This window comes from Alligator sinensis, unplaced genomic scaffold (assembly GCF_000455745.1).
Source record: "Alligator sinensis unplaced genomic scaffold, ASM45574v1 scaffold839_1, whole genome shotgun sequence".
NCBI classification, from domain to species: Eukaryota; Metazoa; Chordata; order Crocodylia; family Alligatoridae; genus Alligator; species Alligator sinensis.
In genome coordinates this window covers 3,777,062-3,797,577 of record NW_005841885.1, presented here as the reverse complement: position 1 = coordinate 3,797,577, position 20,516 = coordinate 3,777,062, and the positions used below count along the sequence as shown (strand labels likewise).

The 20,516-nt window shown below is 41.5% G+C and overlaps 1 protein-coding gene across 5 annotated transcripts in view; it reads left to right on the top strand.

Annotated features, from left to right (window-relative positions):
- The window catches only part of GRIP2 (glutamate receptor interacting protein 2), a 167,452-nt gene that overhangs the window by 64,742 nt on the left and 82,194 nt on the right, over positions 1 to 20,516 (top strand). For 4 of the 5 annotated variants that reach the window (XM_025196846.1, XM_025196847.1, XM_025196848.1 and 1 more), the window contains one exon: positions 18,978 to 19,058. In XM_025196846.1, coding sequence (XP_025052631.1) covers positions 18,978 to 19,058 — 81 coding nt within the window. Of the gene's footprint in view, positions 1 to 5,090; positions 5,246 to 18,977; positions 19,059 to 20,516 lie in introns of those variants that run through there. The other variant, XM_025196849.1, reaches the window with a different exon arrangement.

The following is a 20,516-nucleotide window of genomic DNA, read 5'->3' as shown; positions in this document are numbered from 1 at the left end:
GCGGGAAACACTTTTCTGCACGCGGGTTCTCCATAACAACAGAACACTCTGTCGTGCAAAAGAGCTCCAATTCGGCGGAAACATAATTTAGCGGTGCCAAAGCACACACAATTAAAAAATCCACAACTTTGGGTTGTGACAGATCTCATTAGGTTTTATTTTTTCCTGCAACTTGAGAAATCTGCATACTACCAGAAATCTCTCTTCCATTTGTGAGCTGGAATCACCACCTGCTAATCTTCTCTTCAACAAACTAACTAGATTAACTGTTTTAAATTAATGTGTCCTGTTTTCCAAGACTGCTAACATGGAAAATAAGCTGGGGAATTCAGAGGCAGTTGCTTAATTTTTTTTAATTGATTGATCTGAGAGGACATAAGACAATAGGTGGCTTTTAATAAATAGAGCCTTATACAACTCACTCATGGACTGAAAGTGAGATCACAAAATAGATCAAAGAATATATTGCTGGTAGTCCTGTGGCGCTTGCATCTCCATTTCACAAGCTGAGTACTGTGTGCCTCAGTGTCCACCCATCACCCATTACAAGCATTCCCTGCCTCAGTGCCACACAGTCCAGCCCTTCAGCTCTTTGCCACTCACCGTTTCATTTGCATTCCCACAATTTGAAGGTATCCTGCAGCAGCATCCTGATTATAATTAGTGATAATTTTCCTAGACCTGATATGGTGTGAGGTAGAGGAGATCCAAGTGGTTTGGGGGGGGTTATTTTGGTTGTTTTTTTTCACAGCATGTCCTATTTTTTAAAAATGACACTTTTCAGACAGTTGTCATCAACACTTTTTACTGTGTTTTTTTAAAAACTGAAAATAATACTGAAATGTCTGTCCAACTAGAAGTGAACATTTTTCATTTGCTGAAAACCTCATTTTTGGTAAACCATTTCTAAAAACCAATTTATTTTTTTTAAATCACCTTCACCAAAACATGGCTATATCTCCAGTCCTCTGAATCAAAAGCAACATTGACATTTTTCATGAAAACTTCTTTTCATTTTTCAAGTAACTCTAGTAGTGTGAGGCATTTTAGGCATGCAAGATGTAAAGCCTCCAAAGCATGATCAGTCCCAGTCACCTGAAGGATCCCGTATGCAATAAAGTTCAGGTATGTAATCTCATTCAATCTGAAAGCCTCATAAGAACCATTGTTGTTTAAATTAATTTTCAAGAAATATTGACACTATCAAGGTTAGCATTTGCCATTTCCAAAACACACACTTGTGGGCACACCCCACTCCCTTCAAACCAAAAACATTTGAATCCAGTGCCCCATTTCTGATTTATCTCCATATTCAAGAAGCGTTTTCAATTGAATAAAAAGAAGTATATTCACTTGCTTTTTGAGAATTTCACTGATTAATAGGCCTGGTTGTACCTAGAGAAGCGTTCTTCCTGTGAAACACTTGTAGATGTTATTGGTCATTTCTTACCATATTATGGTCACTCAGTTGGATAACTTTCTTGAAAGACCTATCTGAAAATGTAACTTATTGATTTTCCTATCTTTTTAATTTGAAACACGGTTATCTTCAGATAACGTAGCCAGCATATCAGTAATATTTCATTGTCTAGCTTATTGTTGGATTCTTCCCGTTACAGTCTGCACTGCTTAATAAGAGAAATTGCCAGATTGACTGGAAAATGTAACTTTAATAACATTACTTTATGTACTAGAAGTATGAGAAAATACTAATCTTGCGGAGTTTGCTTCTGCACTATCCTTTGTTTCTTGTGCACAGCCTATTGCTTATAATTTCTGTATATAAATGGAGAGAAAATTGTGGTTTTCACCTACTGCCCCCCAACCCACTGTCATAAATGCTGCTTTGGAGAGTTTTCTGAAAATATGAGAAGGGGAGATTGTGTGTGTGTGTCTTGCTTGTTTAATACTATAAATTCACAGACTTTGAGAGTAAATTCTAAGTTCTGCAGGGAAGGAGTTTTACATGTACACTCTGAGGGAGAGGAGTGTGCTTTTTGTTTTGTTACTGTTTAATTACAGTGAACAATGAATATTTTGGAGAAAGGATGTTTCTGGTTAAAAATCCAGCATGCCTCAGTCTAGGTGTGAAAGTTCTTAATAAATATGTTTTGAGTCCCCACAAGAGCCAGGGAACAACTGTGCTTGCATTCCTGACACACACACGTATATGCAAACACAGATATACACTCAAGGAGGGAAAAAAAAAATCCCTGTTGAAAAGAACCAAAATGGGTATAAGTTCAACTTAGTAAAATTAGTTGTGGTCGGTTTTTTGAATGATATCTTTTTCTCCCTTTTCGTATAACTTGAGTAGAAATTAATGACTATTTCTAGAGACTTTATAATACATTCCATCAGATACACTGATTAGATAAAGAACATTTGCCTAGTGTGTCCAAAGGAATAACTGATGAGCAGAAATGCATTTCTGGATGATTATGACTTGTTCCAGTACTTGGGTGGTTTTAAAGCATGGAGCTAATGGCAGAATTACTCCAAATTCTCAAGTCATATCTTCTATTTTTCCTTTCCCTGTCCCATCCTTTTCCTTCTTACAGAATACAATGTATGCAGAAGAAATATAAGGGTAGCATCAGACTCATGCATCTGAAGCCTGATCCAACACCCAGTGCCATAGCAATGACGTTTGGTGCCCAGGGTAAAGCCCGCAGTGGCAGCCCGCCCTTGCCCCACGCACAGATCCATGGGACACGCCCCCCCATGCTTGCCCAGGAGTGCATGCAGGACCAGGAGCCACCCCAAACTCCGCACAGCAGTGATCACTTGGCCCGCGGCAGCCCCTCTCCCCCCATTCCCGTCCCCCCCCCAAATGAGCCGCTCGTGGTTCCATCCTACGCCCTACCCCAGCTGGGCAGCGCCTGTTGGCGCCCCTTCGCTTTGGCACCCGGGATGGTCATCCCACTAGGTTCCACCCCCTCCACCTTGATACGGCACTGCTAGCACCCATCAGCTACTAGTTTTATATGCCTGTGAAAGGCCCTGCCCCTCAGAATCTAACTCAGAAGGCCTAGTGCTATATAGATAATAATTTCCAAAGTCATGGCCTCCTGCCTGATTTAAAATGGCTGCTTTGTGTACTATCCAGGGAAATGTTCTTTAATAGTCCACTTTCCTTCCTTTGTATTTCTTCACTGAAGACAAAAGTATGTAGCTTGTAGGTGAACAATAGATAATTATGTCTTTTATAGACTTATTTCCTATGAATAACACAGCAAGTGGCTTTGAAATGTGCATACCTCAGTGGGGTTGATAGGCAAATGGATAAAAGCATTAGAAGAAGGAAGGGGGAAAATTAAACGTGTGCTATATGTATTGGGGAAGGGGAATTAAGAAGAAACATACTGTCCTTCTGGAATGCACAGAGGCTCTTAAAGTATAACTCTCAGTCTCAGATGCAAAGGAGGGTGATTGTTCAAATAGATGAAGATACTAGCAGCAACTGAGGAGTTTTTCTGTACTTGAAAGAGGAGATGTCATTGCACCATGGTCTTTGAGGGGTGGCTGACTGGAGACTTTGGCAAGTGTCCTCTGTAGTGTGGTTATGTAGGAACAAAAGGAGGGCCCTACAGGCAAAAAAGGTCATGTTCCTGTTCTGAAGAGTGGCAAAAATGGCAAATGCTTGAGAAGTCCTGTTTGAACCATGTTCTATTTGTTGTATGTTGTGATTTATTTGGCAATGTTTAGGTCTCTCCTTTTTGCTAGGACTGCTGGAGTTTGTTTAGTTTTCAGAAGTGTCAGAGGGTGGAAGGGCAGACTAGGCTTAAGTGGTTCCTGGTCACAGGAGGTTGGATGCTGAGAAAGGAAACTCAGGGGCTCAGAGAGAAATAAGGAGCTATCAGATATAAGCAAGGTGCTCCTAGACTTGGTTCTGGCCAAAGGGGACAATCTAGTGAGCAACCTGAGGATTGAAGGGAAACTGGGAGACACTGACCATGAAATAATCATTTTCTCCATCCACCATAAGTCGAAATAAATCAGCCAGTAGGGTAGAAATCCATGATTTAAAGAAAGCTGATTTCCACAAACTCAGGAGATTGGTTGGTGAGGCCCAGGACCACAGTCCGATGAAGAAGGGAGTACAAGAAGAGTGGTTATTCCTCAAGGAAACTATCTTAAGAGCCCAAAGAAAGTCCACTCCCTTTCAGAAGAAAGGCAACAAACAAGTTGGCAGACCCCCTTGGCTCAACAGGGAATTAATTCATGGACCTCCTGAAATTAAAACAAGAAGTCTACAAGCGGTGGAAATCAGGAATAACTACCAAAGCGGAGTATTCAACAACAGCCCGCACTTGTAGGGAGCAGATCAGGACAGCAAAAGCACAAACTGAACACAAATTGGCAACTACAATCAAGGCCAACAAAAAGTCCGTCTTTAGGTATGTAGGAAGTTGAAAAAAGAACATGGGAAGCATAGGGCTCCTGATGAATGAAATGGGACAGCTGATAACTGACACTCAGGACAAAACTGAACTCCTGAATGAATACTTCACATCAGTATTCCACCAGTCCAATGATGTTAGCCTGCTCGACAGGATACAGGATCATCATGGTGGGGGTGACCATCTCCCACGGTTGACTTAGATCTTGTGGGGGAGCATCTACAAAGGTTAAATATCTACAAGTCAGCAGAACCAGATGAATTACACCCGAGATGGCTAAAAGAACTGGCCGATGTCATCGTGCAACCGATGACAGAGTTATTTGAAGACTCGTGGCACTTGGGAGAGGTCCCAGAAGACTGGAAAAAGGCCAATGTGGTACTTATCTTTAAGAAAGGGACAAGGGAGGACCCAGAAAATTACAGGCCAATCAGTTTGACTTCAATCCCTGGTAAAATGCTGGAGAGAATGATCAAAGAATCCATTACACACAGATTAACTGAAGGCAATATTTGGAAGGATAGCCAACATGGCTTAGTTATGGGCAGGTTATGCCAGACCAACCTCGCTTCCTTCTATGATCATGGTAGGACCCAAAGGGTATTGATTGATGTAAAAAAGTCATCATGATTGAAGGTGACCAGTGGCATCCCTCAGGGTTCAGTGCTCGGACCAGTGCTCTTCAACATGTTCATCAATGATTTGGATTCAGGTATTATAAGCAAACTGGCAAAGTTCATTGACAACATCAAACTATGTGGGAGCATGGTCAAACTCAAAGACAGGCTGGCGATACAATGCGATCCCATAGCTGGCTTTTCAGCAGCACCATTTACTATAAGGTACTGCCTCCTTATTCAGCTGTATTTGTATAACATTTGTGCTAATTGCCTGAGCCCTCATTTATCTTCTCTGCAAGCTCCTGAATACTTAGGACAAAGAGGCTTATCACAGGCTAAAGCGGGGAATTTTGACCTTGTGTTAAAATATTGGCAGTCTGTCATTGACCTTCCCCTGTATTGGTCAGTGAATATAATCGTCATTCAACTTAGAAATAACTTTGTGCATTTCAGCTTGAGCAGTTCCAATTGATAGGATGGCATTTTAAAAAGCCTTTCTGATGCAAAGGAGGGGAAGAAAAACACTTTCAAGACCCTATTTAGATCTGAATGTCTTCCAGTGGGAGAAGCATGCTGATAAAAGCAGCTCTGAAAGTGTAGGTACTACCATGATGTCCTAGAAAGTGTGGTTTGTGCTGTTAACCTATTCTGGAGATTGTGATTCCCCAACATAATTCCAAATGCCTCCAGCCTGTCTCCTGGAGAATAAAAATGCAAAACACTGCTTTTTTGAAAATGATCTTAAAGTTTAAGTTTTCTAGTGCAATAAACAAAATTGTGTTGCAGTAGCCCAAAGGTTTCCATTTAAAACTTCTACAGGAGACTGGGATATTTTGTGTAAGAATGTTATATATGCATTGTGTTTTATTTTTATGTATGGCAAAACCATAAACTCTAATTAAACTTCTGTAATTTTCCAGAAACAAGAAGTTGGAATCACTCGAGCAAAACCAAGTTATAAGAAACATGGCAGAAATTCAATAGGCTGAAGGAATGGATTTATGGGATCAGTAAAAGAACTGAATGTACAGATTTAGTTTAACTAATGGGATGTTTGTACATGGACATATCTTTGAAGGGTGCAAAGAGGAGAGGATTTCTTTTTAAGTGGCCCAAAGGGCTATGAATACATGTTATTTCATGGCAGGGAAATACTCCTGTTGATCCCTGAGGCTTTTGAACCAGACCTTTGGGATTGCTCTTGATGTGCTGACACCACTGCCTAGTAGATTGGTCTCTTTGGATGCCTTTGTTTCAATATACTTCACTGTATACATGCATCTTTTGTCTCCTGCCCAACATTGTCTGTTCTCTGGGGAAGAGACTACTTCATTGTTCTGTGTTTGTACAGAGTTTATCAAAATGGACCCGTGGTCTTTGCATTAAGTTCCTAGGTGCTATGCATGGGTGCATATAACACACCACATTTTTCTCCAGGTAAAACAAAACTAGAAGCTTTACTAATATGCTAGGGGCCTAGGGCTATGTTATTCAGCTTAAGCTCAAAGCAAAACCAATATAACTATTAGAATCTGTATGAATTGGTATCCTATATTATGTATAAAATACAACAAACTAGGCAAAAATAATCAAAAGATGTTTCTTTTGTCCTGTTGTGATTAGAATGAAACATAAGTCTCTTTCAGATTCATAAAAAACTAGCCTTCTTGAGCATCTTCACAGGGCATCCAGTACTTTGCTGAAATGTATTTCCACACCTGAGTTGAAGTTCACTTGAGTTAATGTTTCCATACTTAAATTAATGTTTTTAGCTAGAGTTAAAAACTGTCTACAGGGCTGTGAAATAGGAGCTACATTAAGATGACCAGCTCACAGACAGCAGAATTGTAAATGAAAGGCTAGCTTGATTAGTGAAATACCAACATCATTAAAAAGGAGAGGGTCATTAACACCCTGAATGAAGAGTTTAGAAGGAATAAGGTAAATTATGAGCCGTGAAGTGACTCCCTCGCTGCTGCCACTACTAGTTTGTTGGTTGTAACCTTTGAGTGGACCAGGAATCAAAGTATGAAAGGGGCATCCACTGCATCCCCTTCTGGATCTGCCGTTAGTGCTATGGCAATACAAGCAATACGTTCCCAAAATGATGAGCTGCAAGTTTGGTCACTGTAACTTTGAAAGTGAGGTGGACAAAGTGGCAGTGCTCTTACTATATGGTCGTCATTCCCGATTACGTTAGATTTGTTAGATTCAAGGCATCCCTCATTAAATGCAGGGCATCCCTTGGAAAAGGCCAGCTCTTAGCTTTCACTCTTTTTGACAACAGAAAAGAGCAATTCTTCTGCTGCAGAGAACTTAACAAGATTACAATGGGTCAGAATATGTTTGGCACTAAGGCTTCCTGTATGAAGCCCCTGGATTTATTTTGTGAATTATGCAGGCATTTGTATACCTCACTACTAATATTGAGCAACACCTCACTGTACCCTTTAAAGGATCCCATGTCACACTATAGTGTGTAATCCTGCACTGACTCCCAAAGACTGATAAAAATGGTGACATTATTTCACAATTCACTTTACTGGCTGTATCACAATTTACCATAGTGTTAGAGCCAGAAATGTAAAGGTAGGTATTTTTAAAAATTCCAGCCACTCATCCATTTGTGCCTGCAGGCATCTGAAGCCATATCTACAAGGTGACCTTACCATGGTCATCAAGCATGCTGCACCACCGCAGGTAGGGTACCACCTAAGGAGGAGGCATTGTAGTTGTGGTATAGGTTGCCATGGTTGTGCTTGTGGGCATCACAGCCTAACACAGTACCTGTACCATATAGATGTGGCCTAACGCCTTTTAAATATCTGTCTCCTAGGAACTAGTATCTAAGAACTTACGGGTTTTGAATGATCACTGCCACCTGGCCACAAGAGCTGGCTATTGAGCACCCACTCACATACATCCTGACTTATATATAAACATATATATAATCTCTGTTGCTGCAGATTAACACATCTTTTGGATTTAAAAATAACTCTTAAAATTGGATCAAATCATATTCACTCTTAGCAACTTAGCAGCTCCTATTTAGCAAAAAAACCCCCAAATCAACCAACCAAACAAAAAAAAAAACCCTCTTCCAGCAAAAGGCACCAATTTGCAATGTGTCTTACCACAAACAGTTTACAGTCTTTAACACCATTTTAGTGTTCATTTCTCTAAACAAACATGTAATTATTCTTCAAGAAAACAGCTGCCTCCAACTGTCCTTTATTCCATTAAGCAAATGGAAACTTTAAACTCCCCTTTCCCCCTACAGCATTAATGCACTTTCTCTACAGGAGTTGTTTCACACTAATTCTAGGACATTAACAATTTACAGCAAGTAAATTTACCTGCTACTAAATTCAGTTTTGTTTCTTGAGCTTCTTTAAAAGGCGATTTCAGTTAATAATGTAACACAACTCTTCCAAATTAACAAGAGTTTCCTTTGTTATTTCACAGGTAACAAACCTCTAAATCAGTGCTCTTCCAGAATAAGCTTCCTTTACCTTAACTCTGGTTTATCCAAAAACTTTGTGTAAGGCAACAGGTTGCTGGGGGGAAGTGGTCATTGATTTCACTGAAGATAGGATTTATCCAAGAACTTCTAGCTCCTTTGCTAGCCTTGGCTGTAGTCTTATCAAGGCTGGGCTTTATGCTGGAATACAGAGAGAATGGAGTGCTCAGTGATTTTAGTACCAGTTAATCCTTTATTTTATCATCCATAAATCCTATTATGGCATTAAGTGCAATAAGACTACTGAAAATTTTGCCAAATCTGATGGTAACTGTGAGTCGGCTGGCAGTGTGAGATGTGAATGCTTTATGTGTGTGTGGGGGCGGGGTTGAAAGTAGAAACAATGGACTTTTTTCTTTATGGGCAGGGCTAATGAAAATGGCTTCTTTTCAAAATGAGAATATTGGTTCTTTAGAAAATGTCCTTCTCTCTTTTTAACCAACCAGCTGTAGTCGTGTGGCTTGTTTTTTGTTTACGATTAGAACATTTCTGCAAAGTATCGAAAACAAAACCAAAAACAGCTCTCCCACACACGCTTCATTTGAAATGTTTCCCAAGAAAAGCCTACCATTTTTAGAACAGCCAAAATTGTTTGAGACAAAACATCAATTTTTTTTCTCAGAAAGTCAAATGGCTCCTATTTATGTGCAGATCGTTTTAGACAAAAAATAGTTTCTTTAGGGATCTTCACAATTTCTCATTTGCTTAAGATGCAGATTAAATTAAGAATGGGAAGGTAATAGAAAATGTCCTGTAGAGTGCGATGGACTGCATCTTCTGTATCTGGTATGTTTTAACTTGTTATGGTACTCACTGTCATAGTATCTGAGCATTTTATAATCTTTAATGTCCTTGGCCTCACAACACCACCTGTGTAGTAGGCAGGACTGAATTAATGCCTAGGCAAACTAGTTTCATAGCTGGTAGGGTTGGAAGGGACCCGAGCAGATCATCAAGTCTGACCCCCTGCCATGGGCAGGAAAGAGTACTGGGGTCAAACAACCCCAGCAAGGTGTTCATCTAGCCTCCTTTTAAAGACCTCCAGGGTGGGAGCCAGCACCATTTCTCTCAGAAGTTGGTTCCAGATCCTAGCCGCCCTGACTGTGAAGTAGCGCCTCCTGATGTCTAGTCTGAATCTACCCTCTGCCAGCTTGTGGTCGTTGTTCTAGTCACTCCTGGTAGTGCTCGGGGGAACAGGGACTCCCCCAATGCCTGCTGGTCCCCTCTGACTAGTCTGTAACAGGCCACTAGATCCCCCCCTCAGCCTTCTCTTGTGGAGGCTGAACAGGTTCAGGTCCCTCAGCCTCTCCTCGTAGGACCTGCTCTGCTGCCCCCTGATCATGTGGGTGGCCCTCCTCTGGACCCTCTCAATGCTGTCCACATCCCTCCTGAAGTGCGGCACCCAGAACTGGATGCAGTACTCCAGCTGCGGCCTGACCAGTGCCGCACAGAGGGGGAGGATCACCTCCTTGGACCTGCTCGAGATGCATCTGTGGATGCATGGCAAGGTGTGGTTGGCCTTCCTGACCACGTCCCCACACTGCTGGCCCATGTTCATTTTGGCATCAATAATGACTCCAAGATCCTTTTCTGCCTCTTCACTGATGAGAAGGGAGTTCCCCAGCCTGTAGGTCTGCTGCTGGTTCTTCCTCCCCAGTTGCAATACCCTGCATTTGTCAGTGTTGAAACCCATCCTGTTCACATCTGCCCACCCCTGCAACCTGTCCAGGTCCGATTGCAGCCTATTCCTCCCTTCTGGCATGCCCACTTCTCCCCACATCTTAGTGTCATCTGCAAATTTGAACAAGGTGCTTTTTACCCCCTCGTCCAAGTCGCTGATGAAGATGTTGAACAGTGCAGGCACATGCCTAGGGCCCTAGGTGAAGAAGGGGCCCAGTTGTGCTTATTTTACATATTATAATTATTGAGTGAAAAAATTTGTATAAATATACAGTATTAAGTAGGTGCCCAAGAGTTTGTTTGCTTAGGGCCCACTAAAGGGTTAATCCAGCCTGGTGGTAGGGAAGTGTAATACAGGTGAGTTCCAGAGATGCAAAGTGATTTTTTTTTTTAAGTAATTTGTCCAGGTGTGACGCGAAGTAAAGAACTGAGCAGGGTTTCTTGCAGCTGAAGCCAGTACCCTACGTGATCTTCTCTAATACATAGCTTTTGTGTTTCATATTGTGTAGCATAATTATTATCAACCTAGTTGTGGAGTGTGAGTATGGCTGTGAGTGTGCGTCTGCTCAAGTAAATGATGAGTGATTTAGATCACTCCCTGACTCTTATCCTTTGAAAAGGTTTAGAGATGGTCTGTTGCTGGTATGCAGCTCTCAGAATGACAAACCATTGAACATGAAGACAGAGGCCAGCAAGGAGGCCTTCAGAAGGCAGCTCCGTTTTTGCCCTATCCTAGATCATTGGATTGGCTCTCTGTTCTTTGGATTTGTAATTGTTATCCTCAGGAAGCATATTGCAAAGTAAAACACCCTTGGCTGATAATGCTGAAGAAGCAGAGAGGAGACACACTGGGTATTTAGAGAGCAGGTGGCAGTACATTTTTATTGCATCCTTGACATTGCCAGTGTTAAGGTAACAAATGGTGTTTGTACAGTAAGTGATTCAGTTTTGGTACTGTATTTCCAAGCCCTGTTAATAGAGGAATGGGTGTTCTGGGCAACCATAAGCTGCCCTCCTTTACAACAACCTGGCAACACTTAGGCAAGGGACTTTCCACAGAAGCCTCCTGCAATATTTTCTGCCCATTTATAAAATGGAGTAGAGGAGGAGGGGTAGTAGAGTTGTACTACTGAGCAATGAAACCAGGTTTCCTCAGCAGTAAATTATCTGGAAGATGCAGAACAGCAGTATTTCCATTCCTTGGGAAAGTACAGACTTCAGTGAAGAAAGAGGAGATACTGAACAGTTTAATTGTACTGCCTATTTTGACTTGCTGCTCCATTGGACTCTCTGCCATTCACAGCTGTTCTCCACGGGGCTTTTTTGGAAGACAGTTCATTTTCCAACGAAATTTTAAGACACCTGGTTGGAGGGGAATGAACTCCTGTGTTCTGTGCCATTTGTTCTTTCAATTATTGTCTTTCCTAAACGGGCTCTTGCTGTTTGGGGTTCATGCTTATCTGCTGACATGGCTGCTGTAGGGTAAATTGGTCTCTGTTGCTATAGAAGATAGTGAGGAGAAGTGGGAAAACCCACCGTAAGTGTCAGATATTCTATCCCCACAGACACTGGAGATGGTTATCTACAGACTTGAATAGTTACTGACCTACCTGCTCCCCTTAACTCTCTCTTTTGAGGGACCAGGGGGTGGGGAGAGGGTGAAACACTTTTTGAACTGTCTGCACTAGATTTTTTACATCTGCAGCATACCCAGGTTTACAGCAAGGGATCCTCTTTACCTGGGATGAGTTTTTTCTTGCCCATTCAGTCTCTGTTCTCTCTGCCACTGATGTGCTGTGATGAGTTCTGAAGGAGAAGATGATGTTTAAGTGCTTGTACAATATTACTGTATATTCACTAAAAACTGAACCAAAACTACCAGTTTCTTTCACACAGGCCACCTCTTTTTTCATGGGATATCTTTTCATCCCTCTTATGGACATTTGAAATAGTGACTTGCGTTTCATATCAGAAGGGTACCTCACTCTTTCTTCACCAGCCTGCAAGTTGTCTCACCAAATCTAATGGAACAGTGTGCCTGCTGAAACCAATGGGTCTATTTAAACACCCTTCTGAACAAAGGCTGGACGATGTGATGAGGTTGAATGAGGCTGATGTTAATGAATGGATTGCAGTTTTTTCATCTCCAGACAAACAAATGTAGTACCTCTTCTCAAGGAAAAGATTAAATTTGAGTCAGCTGTCCATAACTTTTAAACAATGTTCAGTCTTTGTGTTCCCATTGCACATCTCTAGATTTTCAGTTGGGTTCCTGAGCGTTTCTGTAGCGTGTTATCACTTATCACGGTATTGCAATCTCTAGGTGCTCTCGGGTAAATCTCCTGTTATCTAAGCACTAACTTGAAGTACATCACCAGATGAGATCTGAAGGCAGTTATAACCATGACACGTTAAAAAAAGAAACCTTTTTAGAAACATTTGAAAGTTTCTCCTGCCAAAAATACAATAGGAATTTTTGTTTTGTTTTTAAGGGTTGGGAAAAGTCTAATTTTAATTCGAATTTTCAGACGTGCTGAGATTCCTGGCATACAGAAAGTGGCTGGACTATCTTTGGTGATGGGGGTGTGTCGACAGCATATTATTCCCCATTTATCTCTTTATCTATGAAGAATCTATAAGAGGCATGGGTTAGAAATGAAACCTACTGGGGAGAGGAAAATGCTATTGTTTTAAGCATAAGCATTGAGGCATGCTGGTCTCAGACATGAGAGTAGTTTTGGTTTCCACAGTTATGCCTCATCAGTTTAAAAGTCTCTGAGCTGTGCCCCTTTTCACATCTTCTGCTGAATTAAGTCCAAAGTTTTTTGCATGCTTATGTTCTGACAACTCTCGGATGCTGTCCTAGAGGTCTTGATTTCAGAGTGCAAACATTAGATGGACAATTGCAGAGCTATCTTACACAAAAGCCTGGGAGCAGTGAGCACAAGCCAAACTAGTTAGACTGGGTTTCTATAAAATTATGTGCTGAACCAGTTATAGGAAAACACTGTTTGCCAACAAAGGTCTCTTGGTACATCTTAGTGCTGCTACTAACTATGCCAACAATGACCATTAACTGAGAAACAGTCATGCCATTAACTACCTGAAAACTATAGCTTCCCCAGAGACAGAGTAGGCTCCTGGCTGATGCTTCTGCTAAATCAAGGGGACTGTCTTCTGTGGTTCCTGCCCTTTTCCTTTTCCTTAACACCTCAGTAATCTCTTCTACAAAGCCCTGGCATCACTTGTTTCCCTCCCCTAGTACTTATTGGTGCTTGAGTCATATGGTCCTATTACAAAAACTATCGCTGAAGCAAAATAACAGCACCATGCTTTGTGGAGAAATACTATTGGGAGATTTTCCCCTGTATCTTTTTATGCTGAAATAGGAAAAGCCATCAGAATCTAGGAAAACTCTTCTATTTAGCACAGGCTCCAGAGGAGTCATGCTGTGGGCAGCATTGCCTTCTCTTTTGATTTTATGATAAAAATTGTGATATCTGCTGATTTTTTTTTTCCTTAAAGCTCCAGCTCTGGAATTCATTTGACTGCTTTGAGAATGCCTGCTTTTTTCTTAATCAAAGTTTCTAGCCTGCTTGCCTGTATGGGGGGAAAAAATTAAGCTGGTCAGCTAGAAACTGTCATTAACAAGTAGGAATTCTTAAAGTAGATGAAGTAGCAGACCTCCACAAGGAAATCTCCATCCTTGGAGGTTTTTAAGACCCAGCTAGACAAGGCCTTGGCTGGGATGATATAGTTGGGGATGGTCCTGTTTTGAGTACGGGGTTGGACTAGATGACCTCCTGAGGTTCCTTCCAATCCTCATTTTCTCTGATTCTAAATACCGCAATGTATTATTTGGTTTTCTTTTTAAGAATGGTTATATTTAAAAGCAATTTAATAACTGTTTATAACAAGGGCAAGAACTTATGAATTTTGTACCATTATAGTTAGCCACATGGTACAATGATACAGTGCTGTCTGGGCCAATGAACGGATTCTCCTCTTTACTGGGGTCTCCTAGAAATATGTTTTGGTGCAAGCAGATAGAAACAAGACTAGAGATTTCTGGGCTCTCAGGATTAGAACTTTACATATATATATATAACAACTCCATTAGAACCACTTTGATTGGCAGAGCAGGAAATCAGCTGAAAATGAACAAAGAGCTGCTCGGCAGGGAATCTAACACAAGGCAATGCCAATTCACACTTCGACAGGCAGCCTGTGACAGCTTCCCTGACTGTTCAAACATTTTAGCAAGATAATGAACAAAAGCCAAACAGTTTTAGCATAATCAGCCGTGTTTGGAAAGAAGAAGTGGAAGAGAAAGGGGAACCTTTGTGCTAATTATTTGCCAGCTGATCCAACTGGCAATGGAATAACAAGGGAATTCATTGACCAGCATCCCTGTTGTATGTCTAATTATAAACAGTGAATGCAACTACCTTGCTCTTAGCTGTTATGGAGGCTGCTGATTAATGGGAGGGCAATATGGTTACCGTGCATTACTTTCTAAAGTGGTTTGTCAACAGGTATAGCACTTTTTGGAGTGGGGAGAATAATTGTTACTGATGTGAAATTTCACATCATTATCTATTGGGGTTACCACAGGGAAATTAAGTACAGAAGCACTCTGGTGGCTGACAAGTCTGCAGTGGTGTATTGATGAGAAACAGATGGCTGGCTGCCTGACTTTGCTAGCAGATTATTGAGCTGGCTTCAGATTGTCTTTTGTGGTTTCCCAGTAATATAGGGCTCCCATTTGCTATATGGTATGTTGCCTTCAGTGCAGCACCTTGTGTCATAGCAGGCAATAATGTCTCTCATTTAGAGGAAAAAAAATGGTTTCCTTTCCTCTTTACAAGTTCATAATCCAAGTGGCTTGATGCCATCCTAAACTAATCGGTAGCCACAAAACCCAAGTGTGCCATTTCTTAATGGCACAATCTGGATCTCTTCTGGTCCAAGAATGGCAGCGCTTTGATGAGCTAACTGTATCAACAGCAATTGCTGGAGCAGTAATGCTGCCTGAGAAGCCATCTGCATACTCACTGAAGGACAAGCTTAGTCTGATGGCTTGATAGCACCAGAAAAGGGAAATATCTCAGGCCTTACGCAGCACTCTCATTGGGTGTTTTCATCAGAAGGCAGGGTGCTCATAGGGTCAAAGCAGCATTCTCTTCTTTCACTGTGTTGTGGGTTAGTAAACTTCTGGCTAATGTACACGCTGCGAATGCATGAACCTCTTATCTTCATCCCACGTACTTAGTCACTGCTGCTGGGAAGAAAGGAGGGGGCTGTGAGAATCTTTTCCAGCTGCTAGGCATACTCACTTCCTGAAGCACTCGGGAAATGGAGGGGAAGACAAGGCACAAAGAATCTGAGAGTCATGCCAGTCAGTAGTGTGAAGCTCTCACCCTGCACCAGCATCAGTATGGTAAAGATTGGCATGGACCCTGACTGATTTAGGGGGTGGGCAAACAAGAGGAGTTGGAACCCTACTTCTGCTGTTAGCTTGCTTCCACTGGAGAGGACAGATACCATTTGGGAAGAGACCCTGTAGGGCTCAGAAGGCATGTACTCCTGCAGAGGTCACAACAGGCCTAGCCTGAGCTCAGGTATGAGAGCCCTGTGTGTAAAGTGGCCTGGCTGCATGGCCAGTACAAGTTGACAGTACCCAGATTTGTGAATAAGAGACTGAAACCCAAAGGGGTAGTTTGGACTTGCATCACAGTTTGAGGTCCATTGTGAAAAGCTGAATTCCCTTCATTAGTTGTCTCTTCTCATTGTGTTGTGTGAGTCAGAGAGTAGAAGTATGAAATGACTTGCCAGAGGCAAGCCCTTGCTGACCTCTGACTTAGATTACCGCAGTGCTAGGCCTCTGGCTGCCTTTGCCTTCATCATCAAGGGCCTACTGGTAAGGAGACACCGGACATTTTTACTTCTTAAAAGCAGGTTGCTGAAGCTGAACTGCCACTAATAAATTAAACTATGTCAGGAGTTGTAAAGCCCAGCCATAACTCTGCCCCCTGCCTCTGATCACTTCGGGGAGCATTTTTGCTATAAATGCAAATGAACTTTGAAGCGTTTTGCTCTTAGAATTGGGGCCATGCTATGCAAGCTCTTATCAGAAATCAATGGCTTGGCCTCATGCTTGTTTTAATTATCTACACAAGTGCAGCCTGTTTCAATGTCAGTATAAACAGCATGAGTTGTGCTGCCAGATCTCTTAAAGGGGGATGTAACTGTCAGCCCAGTATTATTCAGCAGAGATATTACCTGTTTCATTCATTCCTTTTTTTGAAAGGAACTGCCTCACTCTATTTTGCAGCAGTCATCATTACAACACGGGCTAATGGCAAATTTATAGATTGACCAAGGGGACAGGCTGACCTCAGGTCTAGTTCTGAGACAGAGAGAAATCTTTTGGCCATCAGAAATCTTCCCTTTCCATGTTCATAGGCAAACCTCAAAATTATTATTATTTTTTTAAGGGATTCTCCTTGATCAGCAGAAATTTCACTTAAAAATTCAAGAATTCCCCTTTATTGCAAAGGTTTGGCATGGATCAGGTAAGAAGTTCCTAGACTTACATTTACAGAAGTTAATTCTACTGTTGTTCTTACTCTCTTGGAGCAAAATTTTAAAATTCTTAATTGGACCAAAGATCTTCCATGATTTACATGGAAGATCTCTACACATCCATGGCTTTCAGTATGCTAAAAGGAAAACTAGGCAAAGATTTCAGGCTCAAAATTTTTGTTAAAATACAAAAACTTCACAACCACCTCCACCCCCAACAAAAACAAACCCCAAATACTGTAGACTGAGGCCAACCTAAGCATTTCCACAAATCCATGTCGGTGGTGGCAAACTGATTCACATGGAAAAGATCTGAAATTATATTTTTTAAAAATGGAAGTTTCATTTAGCTATTTTCAAAATTATTTTTAAAAAAGCTTTATTGTAAATTTTATTGTAGTCTCAGTGAACCTCAATAGTATTAAGAACATTAAGACTTTCAGATGAAATGTTTTGGGTCAAATGCATCACTTTGTTCAACCAAAGCAACATTTTTTTTTATTTTGGAACTGCCAGTGAACTGAAAAATCTATTAGTTCTGCTCTCAGTAAAATCTCATCATTTTTTCTTGAGCTTAAATGGAGTGGGTTGTTCTCGGTGTTCTTTGTCCTTAGTGAGTCAAAACACCTATTGTGTCTGACTCATACATAATTTATGCGGAGGGAAGGGAAGATTTTTCAGGTAACTTTTATTTAAACCGAATTGGCAATTTTTGAAGTCTTCACAGCTAATGAAGCCAAGAGTTTGAAGGCACTCCAGGAATCCAATGATTGGGAATCAGGTTTACATGATACTGATTTCATAGTTTCTAAAAATTATTGATCTACAATATTCAACTTTTCTGAAGGGCTTTTGATGAGCAGGCTTTCTATATGAGTGACAGTAAAATCAGTAGGAGCATTTAGTCATTTAAAATTTAGCAGATGCCTGAGGCCTTAATCTCTAGACTAGAGGTTTGCAACTTTTTTAACTCAAGGCACCCCCCACAATTAGGCTTAAAGCACCACTTGTAAAATGCCAGATCTTCATTTTCACTCATTTTTGACTATATAAAAATAATAGAACAATTCTCAAAGAACTCAGAAAGATCACAACATTGAGTTTCTAGTTGAAGTCTCTGGGTTGATATTGTGAATCGTATTTGTACATCTAACAGTGCTAACATTGCATGGCACCCAGTGGCACCCTTGAAAGGATCTCAAGGCACTCCAGGATGCCTTAGCATCCTGGTTGAGAATCACTGCCCTAGACTTTGAGCCGTATTTCAGGTTGATTCTTCCTCTCAGCCTAGTTTTGCTTCCCTATATGGTTTAAGACTTATGCTAAAGGATGCTGGAGGATTTAGACCATCCTAATGACCTGTATTTGAGAAAGCTGCTAGTAAATCTTTCTCTGTAGTTGGAGTATAGATACTAGATTAATGTATATCGGTTTCCAACAATGCACTGCGTGCTTAACCAGTTCTGAAGATGTCATGATCGGTGATTTGGTTATATTGACAAATGTGAGAAAAGGTGGAAGGGGTGATTCTGGGATTTCCCCTTCAGCACCCTAACCTTCTCCTCTCCTCCACTCCACCACCAGTCTTTGGATTGCAGCCAGTATTAGGCCACGCTCTTTTTCATAGCATTCTTTTCTATTATTGCCTTTTTAAAAAGTCTCTTAAGAAAAGGTGCTTTCTGTACTGTAGCTGAAGCTGCAGCAAAGAAATGTGACTTTGAAATAATAGGATCTATAAGAATGAGCAATTTAATTCAAGTATGGTGATTTAGTACCCTGTTAGTGTCCTGATGTATTACTCCATTTCCAAAGACGGTAAGTTTCTTCACAAGCATAATGACAGGCTTAAAACTTGTGAGACTAATGTTACTGCTTTTCCTCATCTCAGCTGTTCCACATAATTACAGAAGTAAGGGAATTTGCTCTCTTTCTTAGAGGATTAGTTCCCAGAGAAATAAATCAGATAATATTATCACATTACTTCTTGTTTCTTCTTCCTCCTCTCTACAGGACAGTGTTGCAAACTTAAATAGGGATTAAATTCTTTTTCACCTCATGCCGGTGACTGGCTTGGTACAGTCTGTAGAAATGTTCATTGATGAGCTTTTAAAAGTATCTGTGGCTTTCAATATAATCTTAGCATTTGTTTTTCTTTTCTTTCACTGTTAGATGATGGTCCTTACTCAAAGGGCAGCAAGGACTCGAGTGGAATGGAAGCAGCCTTGGTCTCCAGAAGGCAAAGCATTCCAGGTAAATGAAATTACTAGTTCTTGTTCCCACTCTCTTGCATGTATCCTCCCTCACTGTTGGTGTATCAAAAATCAAAGAGCAACAGAGTGCAGAAGAAATAGGTATTGGTAGTCTTGCTGCGGGTGGAATGTAGCAGGTAGTTAGTGTACAGTTATATTCTGATTTGTGGTGGTTAAAATGTCTTGAATGCTAAACAGAGAAATGGAGAGAACTAGTCATTGCTCTGAATAGCTCTGAATAGCTTAATACCTGGAAGGAAAGAAAGAAAGGAAAAAAAGATAAAGGCTGGAGGAAAGAAGATCTATCGTGTACAAAAGGGTGAATCATAGAATCATGGAAAATGAGGATTGGAAGGGACCTCAGGACAACCCCCTGCTCAAAGCAGGACCATCCCCAGCTAGATCATATCAAAACTCTGTGGGAGACCATATTAAAACCCTTGCTAAAGTCAAGGTATATCACACCCACTGCTATCCCTGTATCCACAGAGCCAGGCATCTCATCATAGAAGGCAATCAGGTTTGTCAGGCATAACTTGCCCTTGATAAATCCATGCTGACTATTCCTGATCACTTTTTTCTCCACTACGTGCTTAGAAATGGATTCTTTGAGGACCTGCTCCATGATTTTGTCCAGGAACTGAGATGAAGCTGTCTTTTCTGTTGTTTCCCAGATCCTCCTTCCCTTTCTTAAGGATAAGCACTGTATTTGCCCTTTTCCAGTTGTGGGGGACCTCCCCCAATCACCATGAGTTTTCAAAGATGACCTGTGGTGGGACAGCTCTCTCACCACAAGTAGGGGCAATCTTGGGGATAGCACTGCCAGGCCTCGGGTCTGCGCAGATGTAGTTAGGGATCTTCTGGAAGGGCTGGATGTTTTTAAATCTGCAGGCCCTGATGCCCTCCACCCACAGGTGTTGAGAGAGCTGGCAGGGGTCGTTGCTGTGCCCTTGGCCCGGCTGTACAAGCAATTGTGGTCCACAGGCCAGGTGCCCGGAGATTGGAAACTAGCTAATGTGGTCCCTATCTATAAGAAAGGGAGAAAGGAGGACCCAGGAAACTATAGGCCCAGAAGCCTCACATCGGTCTTGGGGAAAATCCTTGAAATTATTATCATGGGTCACATCTGTGAGGGGCCAGCAGGGGAGATCATGCCCAGGGGAAATAAACATGGGTTCATCAAAGGCAGGTCCTGCCAGACCAACCTGATGGCCTTTTATGACCAGGTAACCAAATCCCTGGATGATGGTGTCACCGTGGACGTAGTCCTACTGGACTTTAAGAAGGCCTTTGACACTGTCTCTCACCCGATTCTCATTAATAAATTGAGTGACCGTGGCATTGATGCCTACACAATTGGATGGGTCAAAAATTGGCTGATGGGGTGCACCCAGAGAGTGGTGGTGGACAGGTCGTACTTGACCTGGTGGGATGTGAATAGTGGGGTCCCCCAGGGCTC